General features: G+C 42.9%; 1 protein-coding gene across 1 annotated transcript in view; it reads right to left on the bottom strand.

The window, feature by feature from the left end:
• LOC142750947 (START domain-containing protein 10-like) overlaps positions 1 to 21506 on the bottom strand; it is a 54107-nt gene extending 32601 nt beyond the window's left edge. The window contains exon 1 of the mRNA XM_075859928.1: positions 20936 to 21506. Within this exon, the coding sequence (XP_075716043.1) occupies positions 20936 to 21082 (147 nt within the window). The 5' untranslated portion in view covers positions 21083 to 21506. The remainder of the gene's footprint in view (positions 1 to 20935) is intronic.
• Between the last annotated feature and the right edge of the window lie 961 nt (positions 21507 to 22467).

The raw sequence follows: 22467 nt of genomic DNA, 5'->3' as shown, positions 1-22467 counted from the left end.
CTTCCAGTTCTTGGCTCGCTCTGCTGACCTCAGTTACGTGAAGTTGTTTCAGCATGTCACCAAGACCAAAAGATACAAGTTTGGTCTGGCGGTACCATACAGAATTAAAAGTGCTGCTATATTAGTGCTTTCTTATTAGGTTAGGATGTCAATGCTCCGTAATATTTTGCCGCTAGATAACCTCTTTAAAAAAAAAAGGTATGACCGTGAGAACATCCGCTCTAAATGTTGCCCCCGGAAAATGGCTGATCATGGAGCATCATCTCCTAAAACTCCCTGGGACACGGAGCATTTTCTATGCAGCAATTCAGAGTAGATATATTACACGACTCCCATTCAAATGCTCTTTATAGCAGCTCTTTGCTCTGGCTGATAGGTGTGACCCCCTGTATGTCATCGATATACACCCATTTATAAAAAGGTTTACAAATCTTATTCAAATCACAACCACAATGTATTTAGACAGGTGTAACTTGAAGCTCATAGGCATCAAAGATGGCATCTGTAGCCAAGAAACACCTTATCTTATAGATTCCATTATAGAGGTGAATTAGTACACAACTTAAAAAAATAAATTGTCTGAAATGTAGAATAAAAGAGCAAAAAAAACCAGTCATCCTGCTGAAGGGAAAATTATGGTAGTTAAATGCCATTCGAGGTCTACAGTACATTAAACATGTGCTATACAGGGGACCCCGATAGGGTCTGCGCGATGTAGGTTGAGGTACTCTGGCTGCAGGGACAGGTGGAAAGGAGTTAATCCATAGGAGAATAGGGAGCACACATTATTGGCGTCATGTGGTCTCATCCAGTCGGTTATAGGTAATGTTCTCCCATGCACTGTTCTATTTATCCGTCTAGATCCCTGCAGGAGAGTGGGCAGGGAAAAAACTAGGCTCTCTTTTATACGGTGCAAAGATTCAGTTTGGTGGCCCTCCCCCATACATGGATTTTATCAGGCTTTCTGCCCTAGCACTGCAGCTCTGGCCCTAATTTCCGCTACCATGCAAAGATAGTCCGCTGCCAAAATAGTATGTATCCCCGTTATGAAACTTTTTTTAACGCTTGCTGCGGATGCCAGTGGAGCCCATACAGAGCATAGCGGCAGCCATGCTGTGGGAAATATATATAAACCAGTACTTCTAAAATGTATAACCAGGTCTTTATTACAACAAAAAAAAACCCCACTCTTTTCAAAGTCACAAGTATAACAAAACTTTGCAAACATTTCTAATTAGGTTTTTTTTCCCAGTACTTGCTTAACTAGTAAGCTCTTAACCCATATGCAAAAGTATTACACATTGTAATATTAACAAACTGCTCTAGGTTACGGACACAGACCGCGCCAGGTCTAATGTTTAATCTGCTCTCAGGGCAACAAATTTCAGATACCATAGAAAAGTAGATATCAAAAGGCAGCTCTATAATGACTATTCCCATGGTCTGTTCTTAATTAGACTATATCCTAATGGGGGAAAAAAATGCGAAATGTGCAGAAGAAGAAAAGTAGTGTACAAGATGAATTGTAGTTTTCTGCTCTAACAGTGCAGAACTTCAGTAAAATCCATGATTTTATTAATAATCTTATATCCTTCCTAAGACGCTAGGTAGCAACAGATTTTCTATACAAGTAACTAGCCAATCACCCTAGAAAGAGTGTATTTTTAATTGGTGCACTTGAAGTCTGGGAGTACTTCGTATAATACCGCTACTTTAGGTTTTGGAAGCTCTTAGACATTATGATTGACATTGATGCTTGAAAATACAGCAGAAACTGGGGACAATGTGACCCACTTGTCAAATCACTGGCTCCAAATTTTTATTTTTTGTGAATTTTTCCATTTGAGAAAAGAAAAAACAAGTCACATTCAAAATAAATCCGCATTATTGAGGATGCCTTCTAAATAGATGGATGGTCTATGAACGGATTCTTCATTTATTTCTGTACGTTGTTCCTATAAGATATTCAGAATAACGTGCAGGGAGAAGTGGCTACACAGAACTCTATAAGGCTGGGATCGCACAGAGTAAATGCTGAATTTGCAGAATTTCTGAAACATAATTCTGTATGGAAAATCTGCAGCAAAAAAAAAAAAAAAAAAAAACACAAAAAAATAAATAAAGTTTATACTTACCCCTCTGGCATTCTCATAACGATGGCTCCTTTTCTTCCAGGCCGTGTTTTCAGTGCAGCCCGGACTACTGGGAATACCGGAATATTGGCTTTTTTTTACCTCTGTTTGCCACAGTGGCGAATCCAGACGAAAAATCTGCACCACAATTTGGTGCGGTTTTTGGCCAGAACTCCCTGCAGGTTTAGGTCGGATACACTGCATACTTTTAGGCCTAGGATCAAACACAGTTCTAATGCAGATTTTTGTGGCAGTTTGCCTCAGTTTTTTTTTTTAAACCAAACTCTGAAGTGGACACAAAAGAAAGGGGATGCATCAGTCTTTTCTTTACAGCCTTCCTTCCTATTTGATCCAGTTTTGGCTTTGGCTAAAAAGAAAAAAAAAAAAAAGCTTGCAAAACAAGCTGCATTAAAACGGTGCGTGATCCTGGCCCTATGCAGTGCATCTTACTTGTGTGAACAGACCCTAAAAACAAAACAAAATAGTTGGCTAGTTTGAACCATATCACAAGTGTTGTAGTTCAGCACCATTGATGTGGTAATACGAATCTTGTGTCCACCCTACTGCTACCCAACTCCCTGCTGCTGGAGAAACTTATTCTTTCTGACCAGACCAGAGAAATAAACATGTTTTGCTCATCACAAAAAACATTTTAGGGATTATAATCTTCCTAATTTTGGTGCAAAAAAAAACCAAAAAAACACCTGTACAAAAGTAGAGGACTGTATAACATGATCAGAATGTAATACTTAGGCCCCATCCACACAACCGCAAAAAACCTCAGTTTTTGCGGACCGCAATTGTGGTCCGCAAAAATGGACCACTCACTTTCATTAAAGGCGGACACCTTTTCAGAAAATTATGGAACATGTCCATTCTTTTGGATTTTGCGGGCCGTGCTCCCATACTTTGTATGGGAGCACGGCCCGAAAATGTGGGTGGCAGTCGGCGGTCCGCTTCGTGTCTATTCGGCTATTAACTGAAATAAAATGTATCTGCGTACGGACTCAATAGAAAGTCTATGAGCCCGTACTCCGATACATCGGCTTTCCGGAAAAAGCCGAACAGACACGAAGCAGCTGAGCGCTCACACGAGTGCTTCAGCTGCTTAGTTCTAGCGATTGGTGGGGTCTCAGTGCTCGGACCCCCACCAATACAAACTTCTGACATGTATCTATGACATGTCAGAAGTTTGCCAAACGTTTAGCTACACTTTAAGTGGTTGCAGACTGCCCACAGTATTTATACAGCGGGTGGTCGAGGTCCGTAAAACATGGGCCATAGTATATCAACGAGACGGGCTAATAGTGTGTCAGCTGAGGTAAGGAAATTGGATCCATATATCTTACAATGTGTATGCATCATTTTGTAAGTGTCATCCCCTGTGGGATATACAGCTCCAAAAATTACTAGGCCAGTACTGGGAACAGTAACCTCATCCTCCTCGGTTGGGTTTATTTGCATTGTAGAACAGGCACTAAGAGCAATTTAATGATTCCACTCGTTTTCTGCATATTCAGAGAATTCACATTGTGCTACAATGCAAATACCTCGGACTGGACTCCTACTCATTATCTGTTCAGTTTTGTAGCCGAATGCGAGCTTATAATTGGATCACACAAAGATTTTAAAGTCTGAAGTCAAACTCACAGTGACAATAGTATTGGGATACACCTCTTAACCCCTTCCAGTCACAGCCATTTTCTGGATTTTCATTTTTTTTCTCCCCACTTTCCAAAAGCCATAACTTTTTTATTTTTTCGTCAGTAAAGCAATTTATTGTATAATATAACCTGGAAAAAAATGCTTTGTGTGAATGGAATGGGATAAAAACCAATTGATTAATCAATCTTTTGAGGGGCTTAGTTTTTATGGCTTTCACCATATGGTAAAAATGGCATGTTAACTTTATTCTACTGGTCATTAAGATTACAGCGATACCAAATTTATAGTTTTTTTTTTCTTAATGTTTTACTACTTTTATAAATAAGAAACGAATTGTCAGAAAGTTAAAATTTGTGTTTTGTTGCCACATTCTAAGAGCCATAACTTATTTATTTTTATGGCGATTGAGCGGTGGGAGGGCTTATTTTTTTGCAGGGCGAGCTGTAGTTTGTTGGTACAATTTCAAGCTACATGAGACTTTTTGATCACTTTATTTCATTTTTTTGTGGGATATGAAGTGACCAAAAAAACCAGCCAGAGGCAGGGCTTAACAGGTGATGAAGAAAGGCAGCCCTGGGGGTCTTCAGTAGGCCCCTGGACTTCCATGACAACCAGCGGCAGCCCTCATCATATTGCGAGGAGGGGAATGTGCGGTCAGTGGGGGGTGCCCCCCTCTTTTTAACGTCTCAGATGCGCGATCGATCACAGCATCGAATGGGTTAAACAGCGCGACAGCTATTCCTGCAGGAAGTCCCAGGTGTCAGCTGTAATATGTATGGAGCGGGGGAGCGGGTGAGCCCACTCAACATTAGTACGTCGTGGTGTGGACAGGGGTTAATCATTGAATTCTGTTTCATTAGGTCCCATTGACGGTGTTGTATAAAATTAAACACCTAGCCACGCAGTCACCTTTACAAACATTTGTGAAAGAATTGGTCGTTCTAAAGAGCTCACTCAATTCAGTTTGTGCAATGTTTTCCCTCTTAGATATTCCACGATCAAACATGAGTGGTATTATTGCAAAGTGGAAGCTTTTAGGAACAGCAGCAATTCAGGAGGCGTATAGAGCATAAAAGTCACCAACACTGAATCAATAACTGCAGAGCTCCAAACCTCCTTTCATTAACCGTGCGCCAGGAGCTTCATGGCGGAGTAATCACACGCAAACCTTACAGTCCATCACCAATCACAACGTTAAGCGTTGGATGGAGTCTGTGGCAGTGGAAATGTGTTTTGTAGAGTAACTAATCACTTCTCCTTCTGGCAGTCCGATGGACCAGTCTGGGTTGGTGAATGCCAGGAGAACGTTACCTGCCTGACTGCATTGTGCCAACTGTAAAGTTCAATGGAGGTGGGATAATGTTATGGGGTTGTTTTTCAGGGGTTTGCCTAGGCCCCTTACTTCCAGTGAAGGGAAATCTTAATGCTTCAGCACAAGACATTTTCAACAATTGTAGCTTCCAACTTTGTGGGGAAAGTTTGGGGTTCGGCACTTTTCTGTTCCTGCATGACTGTGCCGCAGTGCACAAAGCAAGGTCCATAAAGACACGGTTGAGTGAATTTGGTGTGGAAGAACTTTACTGGCCCGCACAGAACCCTGGCCTCAACCACATAGAAAACCTTTGGAATGAAATAGAACGAGATCGCGAGCCAGGCCCTCTCCTCCAACATCAGTGTCTGGCCTAACAAATGCTTTTCGTGTAACTCCATATTAAGGACTATGTATTTAGAACGGGATGTCGTGAAAGCTCCTGTAGGCATAATGTGTAGGTGTCCCAATAAGTGTGTCCAATATAATGTATATCGGACAGCAGAAGTGTCTGCTCTTAAAAGCTATTTCTTATGAATTTATTCAGTTTTAAAGGAAGGATTGGATAAACAGAAGTAAAATTTCTTCTTATTTCACTCAGCTCATGACAACAAAGTAGGTAATCTGAAACATAACAAAATTAAGTAAATGTTTACTTTTTAAAGCCATTTTGTTTTTTGTTCCATATTCTGAGCTTATTCATTTAGATATCTTTTTGGTGGTCGGAGCTCTTCTTTTCTGATACAGAATTTTAAATCCTGAAGCAAATGATAACATTCTGGCTATCTACAGCCACCATGGAGAGCTTAAAGGGGTTTTCCACCTTCCGATAACCTAACCACCCGGACCCCGCACAGATCAGCTGGTCCGGTGCCTTTGTGCACCGGACGTACATGCCGGAAGCAGTTGGCTCCGGCTACTGAATAGCGGCCGTACTGCAGCTCTGCTCCTATTCAAGTGAATTGGAGCAGACCTGCAGTTCTGCAGCACGGCCGCTATGCTATGTACGGAGCCAACTGCTTCCAGGCTCCGTACATAGCATTATGTAACATCAGGTGTCCACAGGCCACCGGTGCAGCTTAACTGTATGGGGTCCGGGTGTCGGACCCGCACCAATGATATACGGATGACCTATCCGGTGGATAGGTCATCAGAAGGTGGAAAACCCATTAAAAGGTATATTGTTTCACAGTTTTATTGGGATCACTAATGGTAGTGAACGAGGATCCCTAATCTCCAGTTCCTTCTCACTGCCCCTCCTGCATTGAGTAGGCTGAGTGGAGCAGCACTAAAACTTGCACTTACCGATCCATTCAATGTCTGTGGGGCTGACAGAAACAGCAGAGCGCTGTACTTGGCTGTTACCATCATTCTCATTAAGACTTTGAATAGCGCTACAGCACACATGCTTGACCGCTGCTCCATTCAATGTCCTCCTCACTGCGGTCAAGAAGTCAAGAATGAGGGGGTTCGGAACCCCCATTCTCACGATCGGTGGGGTCCCGACAGAGCCCCCAGCCATCAGAAAATGTATCACCCTTCCTGTGGATAGGTGAGAATTGCCAATTCTGTGACAACCCCTATAGGTAAAAGATAGTGAGGCGTATTAACTTATTAGGCACTATTTTACTATAATCCGCTCTGTTCTGGGCACCCGTTGGGTAACATGATCCTTAATCTGACTCACTAACTTACATTGCATCTGCTAGAAGACCCAAAGGGGAGTCTCTCAATGCAAGTCTATGAGAGCCTCGATGTGAGGAACGGACTACCGGTCTCTACAGACGACGCTGTAGGATTCAGTGCGTCAGAGTTAGGATCACATGACCCAACGTCAGCCCAGAATGGAGCAGATACCAGTAATTTTGCAGGAGTGCCTCTTTAATTCAGATCTATACAGATGATTGAGCTTTGTATCAGGGGGGGGAAAAAAAAAAAAAAAAAAGGCTCTGATATAAAGATAGATGAAAAATTAATCAGCACAGAATTTGGGACCTACAAATGGAGTTTGAACACCCTTTTGGTTTATTTCTGAGTTGCACATTCACTTAAAAGTGGTTGCCTGAGAAAAAATAAAATAAAATGTCTGTTTCTAGAAGCAGTGTCTCTCTTCTTGCCAATCTTAGGTCGGGTTCCCACGGGTTGGCTACGCTACATAAAAATCACAGCGTATTCAACCCGGAACCCGCAGTATATTCCATTTGAAAAACCGCAACACATTATGGTGTCGTTTTTCGGCCAAAATTTCCACTGTGAAAAAATCCCCCCCAAAACAAACAAAAAACACGTTCATACTTCCACTCTTCTGCGGTAGTTTGGCCTCCTAAGATTACTTTGCAGGCAGTGAGACGCTGCAGCCTGTGATTGGCTGCAGCGGTCAGATTGGATGAAAAGTCATCCTGGGAGGCCGGACTGCAGGAAGGAGAAAGTTGTGGGTAAGATTTTTTTTCTTCCCGAGTTGCGATTTTTCGCCGCAAAAGCCTCAACACGTGGCTTTCTGTTGCAGAAATTGCATCCCCACTGAATTAAATGGGAAAAACGCACAACAGAAAACGCAGCATAAATTGACATGCTGGAGATTTAAGTTCCACACCGCAGGTCAATTTCTTACTGTCTTTGCTTTTTTTTTTCAACGCAGCATGAGATGAGTCTCATCCACTTTGCTGCTACTGTAAATGCTGCGGAACTTCCACACAGAATTCCGTTGTGGAAATTCCACAGCGTTTACAGTAGCAGCAAAGTGGATGAGCTTTAGAAAATCTCATGCCCACACTGCAGGGAAAAAAAAGTAGCGTAAAAGTTAATTGACCTGCAGTGCAGATTTTAAATCTGAAGCATGACAATTTATGCTGCATTTTTGTTGCTTTTCTGTTGCGTGTATTCCCCATTGAAATCAATGGGGATGCAAAACCCTCAACAGAAAGCAAAGTGTTAAGACTTTGCTCGAGTCCGGCCTCCTGGGATGACATTTCATCTCATGTGACTGCTCCAGCCAATCACAGGCTGGGGGTCACATGAGCTGCAGAGTAATCCAGGGAGGCCGGACAGAACAGCAAAGGAGGGATGCGTCACCAGGACAACGGGCGCGGGAAGTTTGAATGTTTTTTTTCTTCTTTATATCGGCTTTCCGCAGCGAAAATTCTGGCCGAAAAACCGCAACAATCTGTTGCGGGTTCCACGTCAGATATGCTGCGTAGTATTTACGCAGCGTAGCCGACCCGTGGGAACCTGGCCTAAGGCTGTGCCAGATACTGCAACTATGCCATGTTCTAGTGAAGATTATAGATCTTTATCTTTTGACCCTATAACTCTTATAATAGAGAACATTAAACTCAAATTATTATTCTTCTCTAGAGGACGCGATTATTAATCTGGGCAATTTGGTTTAGTAAACATTGTATGAAGCAGGAGACGGCACTGTGAACCCGTTATGCAAACCTTCTTGAGCTCTGCATACCATGTACCGGATATTAGTAAAATCTCTCCAAATTCTACCATTTAGCCTTCGGAGACTCCTTTATAAATGGCGTCATTGTAAAAGCCATTTACTTAATCAGTAGATGAAGTCTCCAGCAGCTCCCGGACAGATGAGACCCGTGACATTTCATCAGCAACCAGATACTCCTGCACAACTGATAAATATTAAAAATAGAACACTAGAAGACGGGAGCCATCTTCCCGTATACAATCGGGTGACTGTGGCTTGTAAGACACTCCAAGCTAACAAGATCATATGATCTACTCATCAATGTACATAGGAGATCATACTATTAATATACTGGGTTATTACAATCACTATAAAACCCATCGCTAAGACATGCAATCATGTTTTAGTCAGGGGGGGGTGGGGGTGGTACTAGCAGCCGGGACCCCCTCCTATACAGAGAATTAAGGGCCCGCAGCGATGGTTTAGTGCTGTGGCCCCTTCACAGTGGCACTCCCAATTATCCTCTTTGTAGGGAACAGCCGAAAGTAATTGGTCTAGGTTCTGGATTTGTATATTTAACATAAACTTAGAGGCTCTGTCACCACATTATAAGTGCCCTGTCTCCTATATAAGGAGATCGGCGCTGTAATGTAGGTGACAGTAATGCTTTTTATTTAAAAAACCGATCTTTTTTCACAACGTTAGGAGCGATTTTGGTTTATGCTAATGAGCTTTCTTAATGCCCAAGTGGGCGTACTTTTACTTTTGACCAAGTGGGCGTTGTACAGAGGAGTGCATGAAGCTGACCAATCAGCATCATGCACTCCTCTCCATTCATTTACACTGCACTAGCGATATAGATATATCACTATGTGCAGCCTCATACACAAGCCCTAACATTACTGCAGTGTCCTGATAATGAATACACATGACCATCCAGCCTGGACGTCATGTGTACTCAGAATCCTGACACTTCTGACTCTTTTCTGTGAGATTCCAGCAACGGATACGAAATCTCACGAGATTATGAGGTAAACGAGATTTCGTATCCGTTGCTGTAAATCTCACAGAAAAGATTCAGAAGTGTCAGGATTCTGAGTACACATGACGTCCAGGCCGGATGGTCATGTGTATTCATTATCAGGACACTGTACAGGGTGGGCCATTTATATGGATACACCTAAATAAAATGGGAATGGTTGGTGATATTAACTTCCTGTTTGTGGCACATTAGTATATGGGAGGGGGGAAACTTTTCAAGCTGGGTGTTGACCATGGTGGCCATTTTGAAGTCGGCCATTTTGTATCCAACTTTAGTTTTTTCAATGGGAAGAGGGTCATGTGACACATCAAACTTATCGAGAATTTCACAAGAAAAACAATGGTGTGCTTGGTTTTAACATTACTTTATTCTTTCATGAGTTATTTACACGTTTCTGACCACTTATAAAAGGTGTTCAAAGTGCTGCCCAATGTGTTGGATTGTCAATGCAACCCTCTTCTCCCACTCTTCACACACTGATAGCAACACCGCAGAAGAAATGCTAGCACAGGCTTCCAGTATCCGTAGTTTCAGTTGCTGAACATCTCGTATCTTCACAGCATAGACCATTGCCTTCAGATGACCCCAAAGATAAAAGTCTAACGGGGTCAGATCGGGAGGCATTTCTTCTGCGGTGTTGCTATCAGTGTGTGAAGAGTGGGAGAAGAGGTTGCATTGACAATCCAACACAATGGGCAGCACTTTGAACACATTTTATAAGTGGTCAGAAACTTGTAAATAACTCATGAAAGAATAAAAGTAACGTTAAAACCAAGCACACCATTGTTTTTCTTGTGAAATTCTCGATAAGTTTGATGTGTCACATGACCCTCTTCCCATTGAATAAACTAAAGTTGGATACAAAATGGCCGACTTCAAAATGGCCGCCATGGTTAACACCCAGCTTGAAAAGTTTCCCCCCTCCCATATACGAATGTGCCACAAACAGGAAGTTAATATCACCAACCATTCCCATTTTATTTAGGTGTATCCATATAAATGGCCCACCCTGTAGTAATGTTAGGGCTTGTGTATGAGGCTGCACATAGTGATATATCTATATCGCTAGTGCAGTGTAAATGAATGGAGAGGAGTGCATGATGCCGATTGGTCGATCGTTAGATCGCTTGCACGATACACTGCAATACTAATGTATTGCAGTATCTCGTGATTCTGACAAGCTTCTATTAAGCCCTGACGGGCTTAATAGGTGCACAAAGATGGTGGACCTGGGGGACTTCAGTAGGCCCCCAGGCAATCATAGCAACCATCTCCCCCCCACGATGCGGGTGGCGCGTCGAGCTGTTAGAGCGGGTCGCTCCCCTCTTTCAAATTATTTAAATGCTGCGGTCGGGATGGACCACAGCATTTAACGATTTAAACGAGCGTGATGACGCTCGTTACTCTGAAGTATCGGCTGTAACATACACGGCATCGTATGGAGCGGGTTCACTCCGTGAGCCCGTTCCATACTTCCCATACCAAACTTTGGCGTATGGATACGTCAAATGTCGGGAAGGGGTTAAACACGAACTTTCAAACAATTCATGCTAATCTAATAGTATACCCGATATATATCAACTTTGTAATTTACATACCGTTAAAATGTCGTTTTATCCATGCAAATTGTGTGTAGTTACTGCCACTAGGTGTTTCCCTTCCTTTAATTTGTTGTCCATCCTCTCTTCTCAAGCAAAGTCTGTCTCTAGTAACAGAGGTGACGGAATGGGCTATGTCTCTTCACTGCTTCCCTATACAAAAGTCTATTTAAAGGGAGGTGGAGGAAGCAAGGAGAGAACCCCCCCCCCCCCAAAAAAAAAAAAAAGACAAATTGCCCATAGAAGTCTATGGAAAGGGGAGGGGAAGACACACAGACATGCTGCAGTTTCCTGCCAGTGTTCCGATCTCACCCTAGAGATGGATTCTTAACTACACTGCTCAGTACTGCTTTTAAATCTCCTATATGCTGCTGCAGCTTTTATATATGGGAGAGAGATAGGACAGCAGGATCCTCCTCTTCCCAGTGGCGTAAGTATTGCTGTAGCAGCTGCTACGTTGCTCATGGCATGAGGGGACCCATGCCGCTCACCGACATGCCCCCCCCCCACATATACCCGGTGGTGCCGCCAGCAGCCGTTATAGCTGCTACAGCGGTAGCGACGCTACTACGGGGCCCACGCCGCCGAGCCTCTAACATTTACGGGCCGGGCGGCACGTCCCTCATGCCCGGTGGCGTTGCTAGCACCGGAGGGAGCCCCGGTGCTAGCGACAACCACCTCCTCTTGTAGAAATACAAATACATGCATTAGCGCTGAATGGCTGGGCACGTACTGTGGGGCATGATCTACAGGGGGCTATAGGTAGGGCACTGTCTATAGGGGGAGCTATTTGTAGGGCCATATATACAGGGGGGGCTATATGTTAGGCACTATATACAGAGGTGGGCTATGTGTGGAGCACTATCTATAGGGGGAGCTATTTGTAGGGCAACACGGTGGCTCAGTGGTTAGCCCTATTGCCTTGCAGCTCTGGAGTCTATATGTGGGCACTATCTACAGGGGCTTCTATGTAGGTCACTATCTACAGGAGGGCTATGGGGGCATTATATACAGGGAGCACGGTGTGTGTGTGTGTGTGAGATAGGTGGTATGTTTTTTTTTGGTGAAACAGCATCTCCTTACCATTGTTTGGGCCATGCTGGGAGCTGTAGTTTTACGCCGTACAAACCTATACAGCAGGGGTTGCACTAAATTGAGCTGTATTTGTTCACACACACACACAGCTTTGTTCTGGTGCTGTATACACAGACACTTACTGAGCTTTGTTCTGGTGCTGTATATACACACACGTACTGAGCTTTGTTCTGGTGCTGTATATACACACACGTACTGAGCTTTGTTCTGATGCTGTATATACACACACGTACTGAGCTTTGTTCTGGTGCTGTATATACACACACGTACTGAGCTTTGTTCTGGTGCTGTATATACACACACGTACTGAGCTTTGTTCTGGTGCTGTATATACACACACGTACGGAGCTTTGTTCTGGTGCTGTATATACACACACGTACGGAGCTTTGTTCTGGTGCTGTATATACACGTACGGAGCTTTGTTCTGGTGCTGTATATACACGTACGGAGCTTGACTCTTGTGCCATATATGTATGAGCTTGGTTGTGGTACTGTTTATACATATGTCATAGTTTGGTTCTGGAGCTGTAATTACCCTCCATGAGCCAGCAGATTGCTTAACAAACATACAAAACACAATAATAACATATAGTGTATTATTAAAGCAAACCATATATAGAACACAGACATTACTCTTGTAACTGGCAATTTGTTAAAACAAGGATTTGTGTGTGTAGAAAAGTGACTGTCCTGTGTAACAAACTGAATCGTTATCATATGATAAAGGTTTCTTTCTGCGTTACGACATAGGAATTACACAAAGTATGTTCAATAGTGTAAAAAAACAAAGTTACCCATGACGTATCAGAGTTTTTACCTATTCTTCCTGATGGAATGCAGTTTGTTGGGCTTCCACCTGGTGCTCACACAAAATGACTGCAGACTATCGAAAGCCGCTTTCAGATGTGTAAAATACAGGGCTTTTGCACCCCAATTACAAACGCTACTCACGGATCTCCCACAGTTCATCAGAGCTGGAGTAAGAGCACCATAGGCTTCTATGGTGCTCTAACTCTATAGGAAGTCCGGGTGTTGTGCAAAAAAGCACCCCTATTGAGCCCATCTGAAAGTGACCTTATTCCAGTGGTGTTTTATTTCTTAATAACCTGTATTGCTACACACTCATAAAAGTTCTGAGGAGGGGTGCACACCGACAACAGGGCCGCTGTTCAAGAACTGTATAGGGGCTCCTTTGCTTTCCAATTGATGAAAGTAGGGTGCTAGCCATAGACCACCTCTTTTATGACCCTCCAGAAAATCCCTCAGTAATGCCAATCCACCAGTAAATGTGAGACGTGGATGGGAATGGACATTATCTCTCTCATGTGATCTAAGAAACAGTAGGAAGCACTAGAATTGTATTTATCTTTAAACAGAGACGCCTTGCATGTAGGACCCCTGAACAGCTGCACAGGTGGTATGTCTGACTCTTGTGCAAGTATAGAAATTATTCAGAAATTTGTCCTGATGGGTAACTTCCCACATACATAGTGAGGTATTTTTGTGCATGTTAAAAGGCTGAGAAAATTTGGCATAAAGTCATTCAACACAATAAACACCCAGGGTTTACACATTCACCTAGACCACCAAGAATTTGGTCCCATTTATATATTGTTCCAAATTCCTTTTCAGCCTTCGCTACTCCGTCTGTCTTCATTTACCTTTATTTTATTTTTGTAGGTTTTTACTTATTTTGCTCAAGAGACTTAAAGGTGTTTACCAATCAATAAAAATGGATGGTGTATCCTCAGGAAAGTCCATCAATAGCTGATGGGTTGGGGTCCGATTTCCGGGATACCCGCCGATCAGCTGTTTTGAGGGGGCCGCAGCGCTAGTATGAGCGCTCCTTCCCCTTCATTTCTTGTTTACTGTGAATAGTCAACACATTTAGTGGCGACTCACAGGTATTGCAGCATTCTCCCATTCACTTCAATGGCAGAAAGGGCTGCAATACCCGTGAATCACCACTAAATGCATATCGAACATTCACAGTGAGCAAGAAGAAATGAAGGGGAAGCATCGCTCATACGAGCTCTGCGGCACCCTCAAAACAACTGATCGGTGGGGGTCCCGGTACCTGTGAGTCTCCACTAAATGTGTGTTGAATATTCACAGTAAACAAGAAATGAAGGGGAAGGAGCACTCATACTAGCGTTGCGGCCCCTTCAAAACAGCCAATTGGCGGGTATCCCAGAAATCGGACCCCAACCCATCAGCTATTGATGGCCTATCCTGAGGATAGACCATCAATTTTTATTGGCTGAAAAACCCCTTTAAAATATCATACACTTTAAGTGGGTAAGTACATTCTTCAAAAAGAGTTGGAGTCCCAATTTTAATACTTGCCATTCGGATCCATGAGCCACAGTTTGTATCTATGCGCCATGTATTTCATCTATATTTGGATAGTTAATACTAGCCTGTACGTATTGTAAAATGCACAGAAAAAAATAAAAAAAAGTAACCATAAAACCACCCAGCATCATGTAATGGTAATGGAGGTATTTTTTGGGTACTGAATGTCAGTAAGATGATGTTGGCTTCATATGGAATTGTGTGAAAACTGTACTGGAACTTTTATTTGGATACTGTATATTATGTGGGCACTGTATGGGAGTATAATTTAGATATTATATGGTGGTATTATTTAGTCACTTAAAAGGAAAAATCAGCCCCATCAGCGGGCAGTAGGATTTGAGCAGATTGATATAAAAGTTTTGTGGGAAAAGATTCTGTAGAGCTTGAAATTTATTTTTCTTAGCCTCTACGCATTCTGAGCTTAGGAGTCCAGTGGGTGTGCTCTCACTGCCTTCCCTGTACATACAAAAATAACGGTCAATCACTGACTAGAACCACCCACTGGACTCCTAAGCCTAGAACGAGGAGAGATTTTAAACAAAAAAAAATTACACGTTCTACTGAATATTTTTCCACAAAAATTGTCACAGAATAGGCTGCGTTTTTAACAGGACTGGTATTGTTAAATGACAGTTTTGTGCGGACACTATAGTGGTATTACCATTTAAAGAGTCAAAATTTTAGTGTAGCTTTGCTGAGGAAATCAAATAGACAAGCAGATCTATATATAGATGCAGATCTACGGCTATTACCCAAGTAATGCTCTAAGATGACTTCTCAAGTCAGATAATAAAGAGGTATTCCAGTCTTAGACATTTATGGCATGTCCCGTGGATCTGCCATAAATGTCTGATAGATATGGGTCCAAGCTCAAGAACATGGAACACCCAACTCCTGCCCCGTGATGATTGGAGGTGTGGCCGTGCATGGCCACCTTTCTATTCATTACCAGCCTGGATGTGGTTGGTACCACACTGGGTCAAGTTCCGAAGCAGGGACACGCATATATCAGACATTTATGGCATATTCCGTGGCTATGCCATAAATGTCCAGGGTAGGAATAACCCTTTGACTTATAATATAGTCATATAAATGCCATTTAGGAGAGGTTTGTTTTTTTCACTTAAGTATTTGCAGACCTTGGTTTGTCATTCCCAAATAACATTGCCTGATGTCTCACTGTAGATTCTCCCTCAGGAAAGATTTATAGTGAGACGGTCATGCCAATTTTTTCCATTTATTGTATATTAATGCAAAAAAGAATTCGCTCATTCTCTATTTTACTTCTTAAAATTAAAGTTATTTCCTTCTCTTTTTTAAAGAAAATCTCGCAAACTTATTAGATACCCTGGTGGCCTGACAACTATTAAATAAGACATCTTGCTTAAAATTGATTTGTATGTTTCGGTATTCACTGCCAAAGATGCATAGCAAACCACACTGCAAATTGAATCATTTGCTAGGCAAGATTTAAAGCCAGCACTTCATTGCTTGCCTGGGGCAACGTAGACACATTGCCTCGGAAAAATACCATGTGCTCGGTGGAAATAGAGAAGTAATTGGATTTGGGGAGGGGTACCATGCATATATATCACACATCTCGAAGAGATGCTAAAACTTCCATCTGCAATGTGAAAACTATGGGAATTAGATTTTGCATATCCCTGACATAGGATGCCCTAGATTTGTCAAAGCTGAAGATCATGTAAAAGCTATGTCATGATTTTCTGCCTGTTAACGTTGTAGTACTAGTATGGACTAAGCCAGCTCCACACTGTTTGCCGCAAGTGAAGTGACACCGACACTTAACAAAAGTGTTTGATCTCCCAGAAAGTCAAATTCTTCGAGTGTCAGTCGCAGATAAAAAGTATTTCCATTGACTTGCTGCTAACACTCAGCTAAATTCTAAAAATAAGTTTATTACGGAGGTGGAAGAAAAAGAGTTTACATCAATGTAGGCCACAAACATCTAACCGTGTATACAGTAAAATTCCATTCATTCAGCTTCAATCAGACCAGACAGCTGGTAAATTGTCAGATATTCTTGATTATCGGATGGCTATTGAAAACTACATAAAAATCACTGTTAAATGTCCTTAGTGGGAAAATATTTTTGTCAACTATCCACAGGATAGGTGATAAATTTAGAAAATTGCTGGGGCCCCAACCACTAGGGCCCGAACCCTGTTCCTGCTCACTGCAGTGAGGTTTTTGAATGGAGCAGTCGTCACACATGTGCGCTGCCACTCCATTTAAGGTCTATGGGGTTGACTGAAACAGCCGAGGACAACAACCACCACTCCATTCAAAAGCCTCCTCACTGCGATCGTGCAGGGAGGATGAACAGGGGTCGGGATCCCTGTTCTAGTGATAGTGGGGGTCCCTCAGCAGTCACATTTATTTATTGGTATAATTGGTTAATCATATACCTGAACATAGTCCTACAAAATCCATGATTTTGTGCAAGTGTACCTAGAAGAATTGATGCCGTTTTGAAGGCAAAGGGTGGTCACACCAAAAATTTATTGGATTTAGATTTCTCTTCTGTGCATTTACTTTGCATTTTGTTAAACGGCCATCGGTATCCGGACATCGCATGGCAGGGGGGAGGCCGATGCATCGTCATGTGAGGCCGCCTCTGTTTCTGACGACAAAGATGCCGCGGTCACTGTTGACTACGGCACCGAAGGGGTTAAATGAGCCGGATACCGCTCGTTACATTGAAGTGTCAGGAAGGGGTTAATAATGTGTTTGACACGATGGGCCTCATTTATCAAAACTGTAAGATGAAAACCGCCATTGTTGCCCATAGCAACCAATCTGAGCTCGGCTTTAATTTTTTCAGAGCAATTTTAAGAAATTAAAGCTGTACCGTGATTGGCTGTTAGGGGCAACAAAAGACTTCATGGCTCTCCCCCATTATAGCTACATCTTTCAACAGTTTTCAAAAGGGTCTAGATAAAGGAGCGTGGCTAAGGCCTTATTCACACGAACGTATTTTACGTCCGTGATACGCGTGTAAAAATCACGCGCGCCGCACGGACTTATGGTAGGCAATGGGGTCGTTCAGACTGTCCTTGATTTTCACGCAGCGTGTGTTCGCTGCGTAAAACTAACGACATGGCCTATACTTGGCCGTTTTTCGCGCAGCACGCACCCATTGAAGTCAATGGCTGCGGGAAAATTGCACATGGCACACGGAAGCACTTGTGTGCCTTGAGTGATTTGCGCTACAGTTGTAAAATAAAAGCACCTCCTGCTTTTAGGTTTGTAAGCATAAAAACAGTGTCATAATGATGCCATATGCGCGAAAATCACGCAAGCACGGACCATATACTGATGCCACACGGAACTGTTACACGCGCAAAACGCAGCATTTTTTGCGCGCGCAATACGCACATGCTCGTGTGAATAAGGCCTAAGAGTCACAAAATGTACAGTTTAAAATATAACAGGTCACTACGAAAGACATTTTGAAATTAGAGCGATGCCCTAGTATTGCTAGGATTAAGCCCCCCCAAAGTGCCAATTATGTGGCTTAAAAGAAACCACTTCTGTTTCTGTGGAGTCACATTGTGGATCTTTTTCAGCCAGTCAGGAGCTCTGAAAAGGATCATGTTACACATCAGATGACACCACAGAACCTGGAATAAAAGGCACACGTACGAGAATGGTTGCTATGGAAACAAGGCCAGCTTCTCTGTTCGTTCATTTTGATAAATAAGACCCATAGTACTTGAACCAAATTCTCATATGTGCCTATATTTAGTGTATGTCCGGTAAATTATACGTCATGACTTTCTGCCTACATCCCATAGGGTTTGCTAAATAATTTGCTTCACCACAACCCTCATGACCAGAGTTCTCAAGACCGGGGACGTTACTAGATGCTGGTGCAACCGGAGGAAAGGAGGGCCCAAAAGATCCTTCTGTGAATTTTGAGGAGATTAATACTAGAAATGACAGTTCATAGGAGTTATAGATTTTGTATTTGGTCTGAGGATCTTCAAGTTCGGCTTCTGCAAGGTCTGTTTTGTTATGGACATTGGTATGAATTAGAAAAGTAGGTTCTCTGGAAACAGAGAATAGTTCTGATTACTGGAAGTCTGGAGAGTGCTGAAATTATAAGGCCATGTTCACACATGGTGGATAGTCAAATCTGCAGCATGCCCGGTCTGTCGCAGGTTATTGCTGCAGTCTACATTAATTGCATTCATAACTTTCATATTCACTATGCGGGTGGAACACATTACTGAAAGTATATACTAGGCACATGGGGAAATCTAGAGATGTAAAAGCACCTACTTAATGTATTCCCCTATGCAGGTACATATGTGCAGTATATATCTTATAAGATATGTCCTAGGACAACCAAAATAGTTTATACTGAGCCATATGGGTAATAACAGACTTTTAGAGTGTTCTATACTTTTTACTAAAGATTATGAAGTTAGAGGACTAAATCTAGTGCACTCATTATGTAATAGACACAATGTAACGGAGAACTCACACGGCCAGAATTTCAGTGCCAAGTCTATAGATTTGTTGCCAAATAGTAAAGGTTTTTCTGCTTAACACCTCTTGCACAGGAAAGAGTTTGGGCCGTGAAAAATGGTCCGTATGTCGGCCAGATTTTCCAGCTCAACCACGGTACAGGTGATCGGGACTACTGGCATCAGATATTTATGATGCTAGGGGTCCCTGCCTCCCCACAGAACTGCTGTTCTGAACAAAATGATACAGTATAATACATCAGTTCTATAGGGAGGCCGAGACTCCTAGCATCATAAATATCTAGGATGCCAGGGGTCCTGTTTACCTGTACCACGGTCGGGCCGGGAAATTCGGCCGACACACGGACCGTTTTTCATGGCCCGACTTCGTTCTCGTGCAAGAGCTGTTAGGAGCCCCACACAAGAGCATGTTTGGTCCATGATATACGGTCCATAGGTCGTCTGCTTTTCCCGGACCGAACACACTGCTGGGAGCCGGGCTCCTAGCATCATAGTTATCTATGACGCTAGGTTCACTGCGGGACAACTGTCCCTCACTGAAAACATGATTACAGTATGGGACAGTTGTCCCGTAGCGAGGCAGTGACACCTAGCGTCATAGATAACTATGATGTTAGGAGCCCGGCTCCCAGCAGCGTTTGGTCCGGGAAATGCAGCCGTCGGATGGACCGTATATCACAGACTGAACACGCTCCTGTGAAGCCGGCCTTACTCTGGCAGGATCTGGAACAGCTCTCATTAAAAGTGGAAGAAATTCAGGTGATAAACAGGGAATAATGAATATCGGAAAACTGAGCTGAACCCAACGAGCTGTTGTGATATCCATCAGCACATCATGACAGCCACAAACAACACTATTATGTTCATGGTGCCAGGGAGAGCAGCCTAAAAGTCCTCAGGCTGTTCTCCCTGGCACAATGAACATAATAGTAGTGTTGCCCAAGCGTAACGGAATCGCTGCAGAAAATTTCTAGCAGACATACCTGCTGCGGAAAAAACGCACCATTTCCAGCGTTTTTTCTCTACAGAAAACGGTGCAGATTTTGCAATTCAGTCCATTTTCAAAAGCAGGAATTGAGATGCTGCGCAACGGGAAAAGCAAAAAAACGCACCACAGGTGAATTTCAGGATAACATTTTTACACAGCATGTGGATCAGCTTTGTTAAATCTCATCCACTATGCTAGTACTGTATTCCACTGTGTATTTTCAATCCGCAATTCCAGACTGAAAATACGCAGCAATTCCGTTACGTGTGGACAAGCCCATAGGGAATTTTGTTTTTCCTCCTTATTACTCAAATTGCTCTTGCAGGTAAAGGAGGATATGGTTTGTGTACATGCACTCAGCCATGATGTAGTTGAGCCGAGTTTGTCATTTAGCACAACTCCTTCTGAAGTCATGATCCGTTATCAGCATTTTTCCATAGGGCTGCAGGTAAACATACAGGGTTATAACTCAATGGAGTTATCATAGGGCACAAAAGAAACGATTAAAAGACCAAACCAGCTCTGCTCTATCTGTACATAGTTTCTGCCTTTCTCTAGAAATGCACATACACGGCGTGTGCGCTATAATTGCTTTGTTATGTTAGTAATATTTATTACGATGCACAGTATATAATACTTTTAAAGTCTTGTATTCAGGGTCTTATTTACAACGCAGATTTCCAGAGCACTGGGAAGAAACAAAAACACTGTAGTAGGAAGAGGCACAGAAAGCGCAATACTACAATAATGCACCAATTATGCAATAAACTCGGAACTTAGTTACAAGAGCGTCCATTTCATATTACCTTGAGTTTCTTTACCGCTTTGCTGGTGTCTTGCTCCTGGCTCCAAACGGTCACTCCCCCCTTGTTGTATTGGCACTGCCAGCCTTCAGCACTCTCACACTGCTCCCGGAATGAGTTAAAATCTGCATCGTCCGGAATATGCACCATCTTTCCACTATTCCCAGCAACTGTACTCCAAGCAATGGGTTAACCTTTTAGTTCACTGTACATTAAATTATTGCCTTCCTTGCATGTATCTTTGATCTCGCCTTGAAATCGTAATTGGTTAGAGAAGACGTGTCTTGCGTTAAGCTTTGCAGAAGAAAATTCTCTGTATTTCCATATTGACTGGTTCTGGTATATTTGTTTAAGGGTGAATATTCATAGCTTGCTCCTGTTATCCGTCTTGTGATGAGTATGCAAGGTTAACCTCAAAATCTCTGTCTCTTTTCCAAAACTGAGTGATCCCAGAACAGAACTGAACTGCACACTTCCAGGCTTGTATTCCAATAAGCTCTGCTACTTGTCTCTGGTTTCCTATACCTAAGCTCTCAAAGTCCTATATTATTTAGCAGGTAACATCATACAGGTGTCTTGGATTCCGCACCCAACCCATTACATCCCCTCCCTCCTCTTCATTCCCAAGCACCCACCCCTCTCTGGGTGCCTAATCTCCATCTGTTTGACTTTGCAGCAGTTATGGTTTCAGCTGGTCTCCTGGCAGCTTCATCAAGTCCATTAAACAGGCCTGGAACATAGGTCTAAAAGCGTAGAACTACTAAAGCCTTGTATCAATGAGAGATGTGAGCAATGCAGCAATCTCCAAAGCAGCCTTGTACTGCACTAACACTGCAGAGGATCAAGCAGGATCTGAAATAGAGTTGCAGCAAGAAATTTAGTGAGAAGCAGAGAGTCACTTAAAGTATCCGGAAGATACAAGCTACATAAAAAAGGTCTATGCCATTTCTATATCGGCTGTAGCCTGCCCATAGCAGAGCATTATCCACCAGACATGCAGCCCCAATATCACCCGCTCTGCAGTGCCCTGCATACAAGTGGTACAGAGAGCTGTGTAATGGATATCTCAGCGGTATTCTGATAGCAGAGCACACTAGAGAGGCCGCTGGATAATAATTCCTGCAGGAAGCATTATATTATACACGTACAGATAAAGCAGAGCTGAAGTGGTCAATGAACAGTTTCTTTACATGTAGTTCTATGGAAACCAGAGATAAAACACGCACATTGGCCCACATGTACTAATGCTGTCTCAGGCCCCATGTAGACGTCCGTGCAGTATTTACGGTCAGTAAACGGACGGGCCACAGAGAATCATCCTTACTTGCGGACCGTGCTCACAGTAAGGCTGGGTTCACACAACCTATTTTCAGGCGTAAACGAGGCGTTTTACGCCTCGAATTACGCCTGGAAACACGGCTCAAATACGTCGGCAAACATCTGCCCATTCATTTCAATGGGTTTGCCGACGTACTGTGCCGACGACCTGTAATTTTACGCGTCGCTGTCAAAAGACGGCGCGTAAAATAACAGCG

The sequence above is a fragment of the Rhinoderma darwinii genome, chromosome 3 (assembly GCF_050947455.1).
Source record: "Rhinoderma darwinii isolate aRhiDar2 chromosome 3, aRhiDar2.hap1, whole genome shotgun sequence".
Classification (NCBI taxonomy): Eukaryota; Metazoa; Chordata; class Amphibia; order Anura; family Rhinodermatidae; genus Rhinoderma; species Rhinoderma darwinii.
This window is presented reverse-complemented; position numbering and strand designations above follow the sequence as displayed.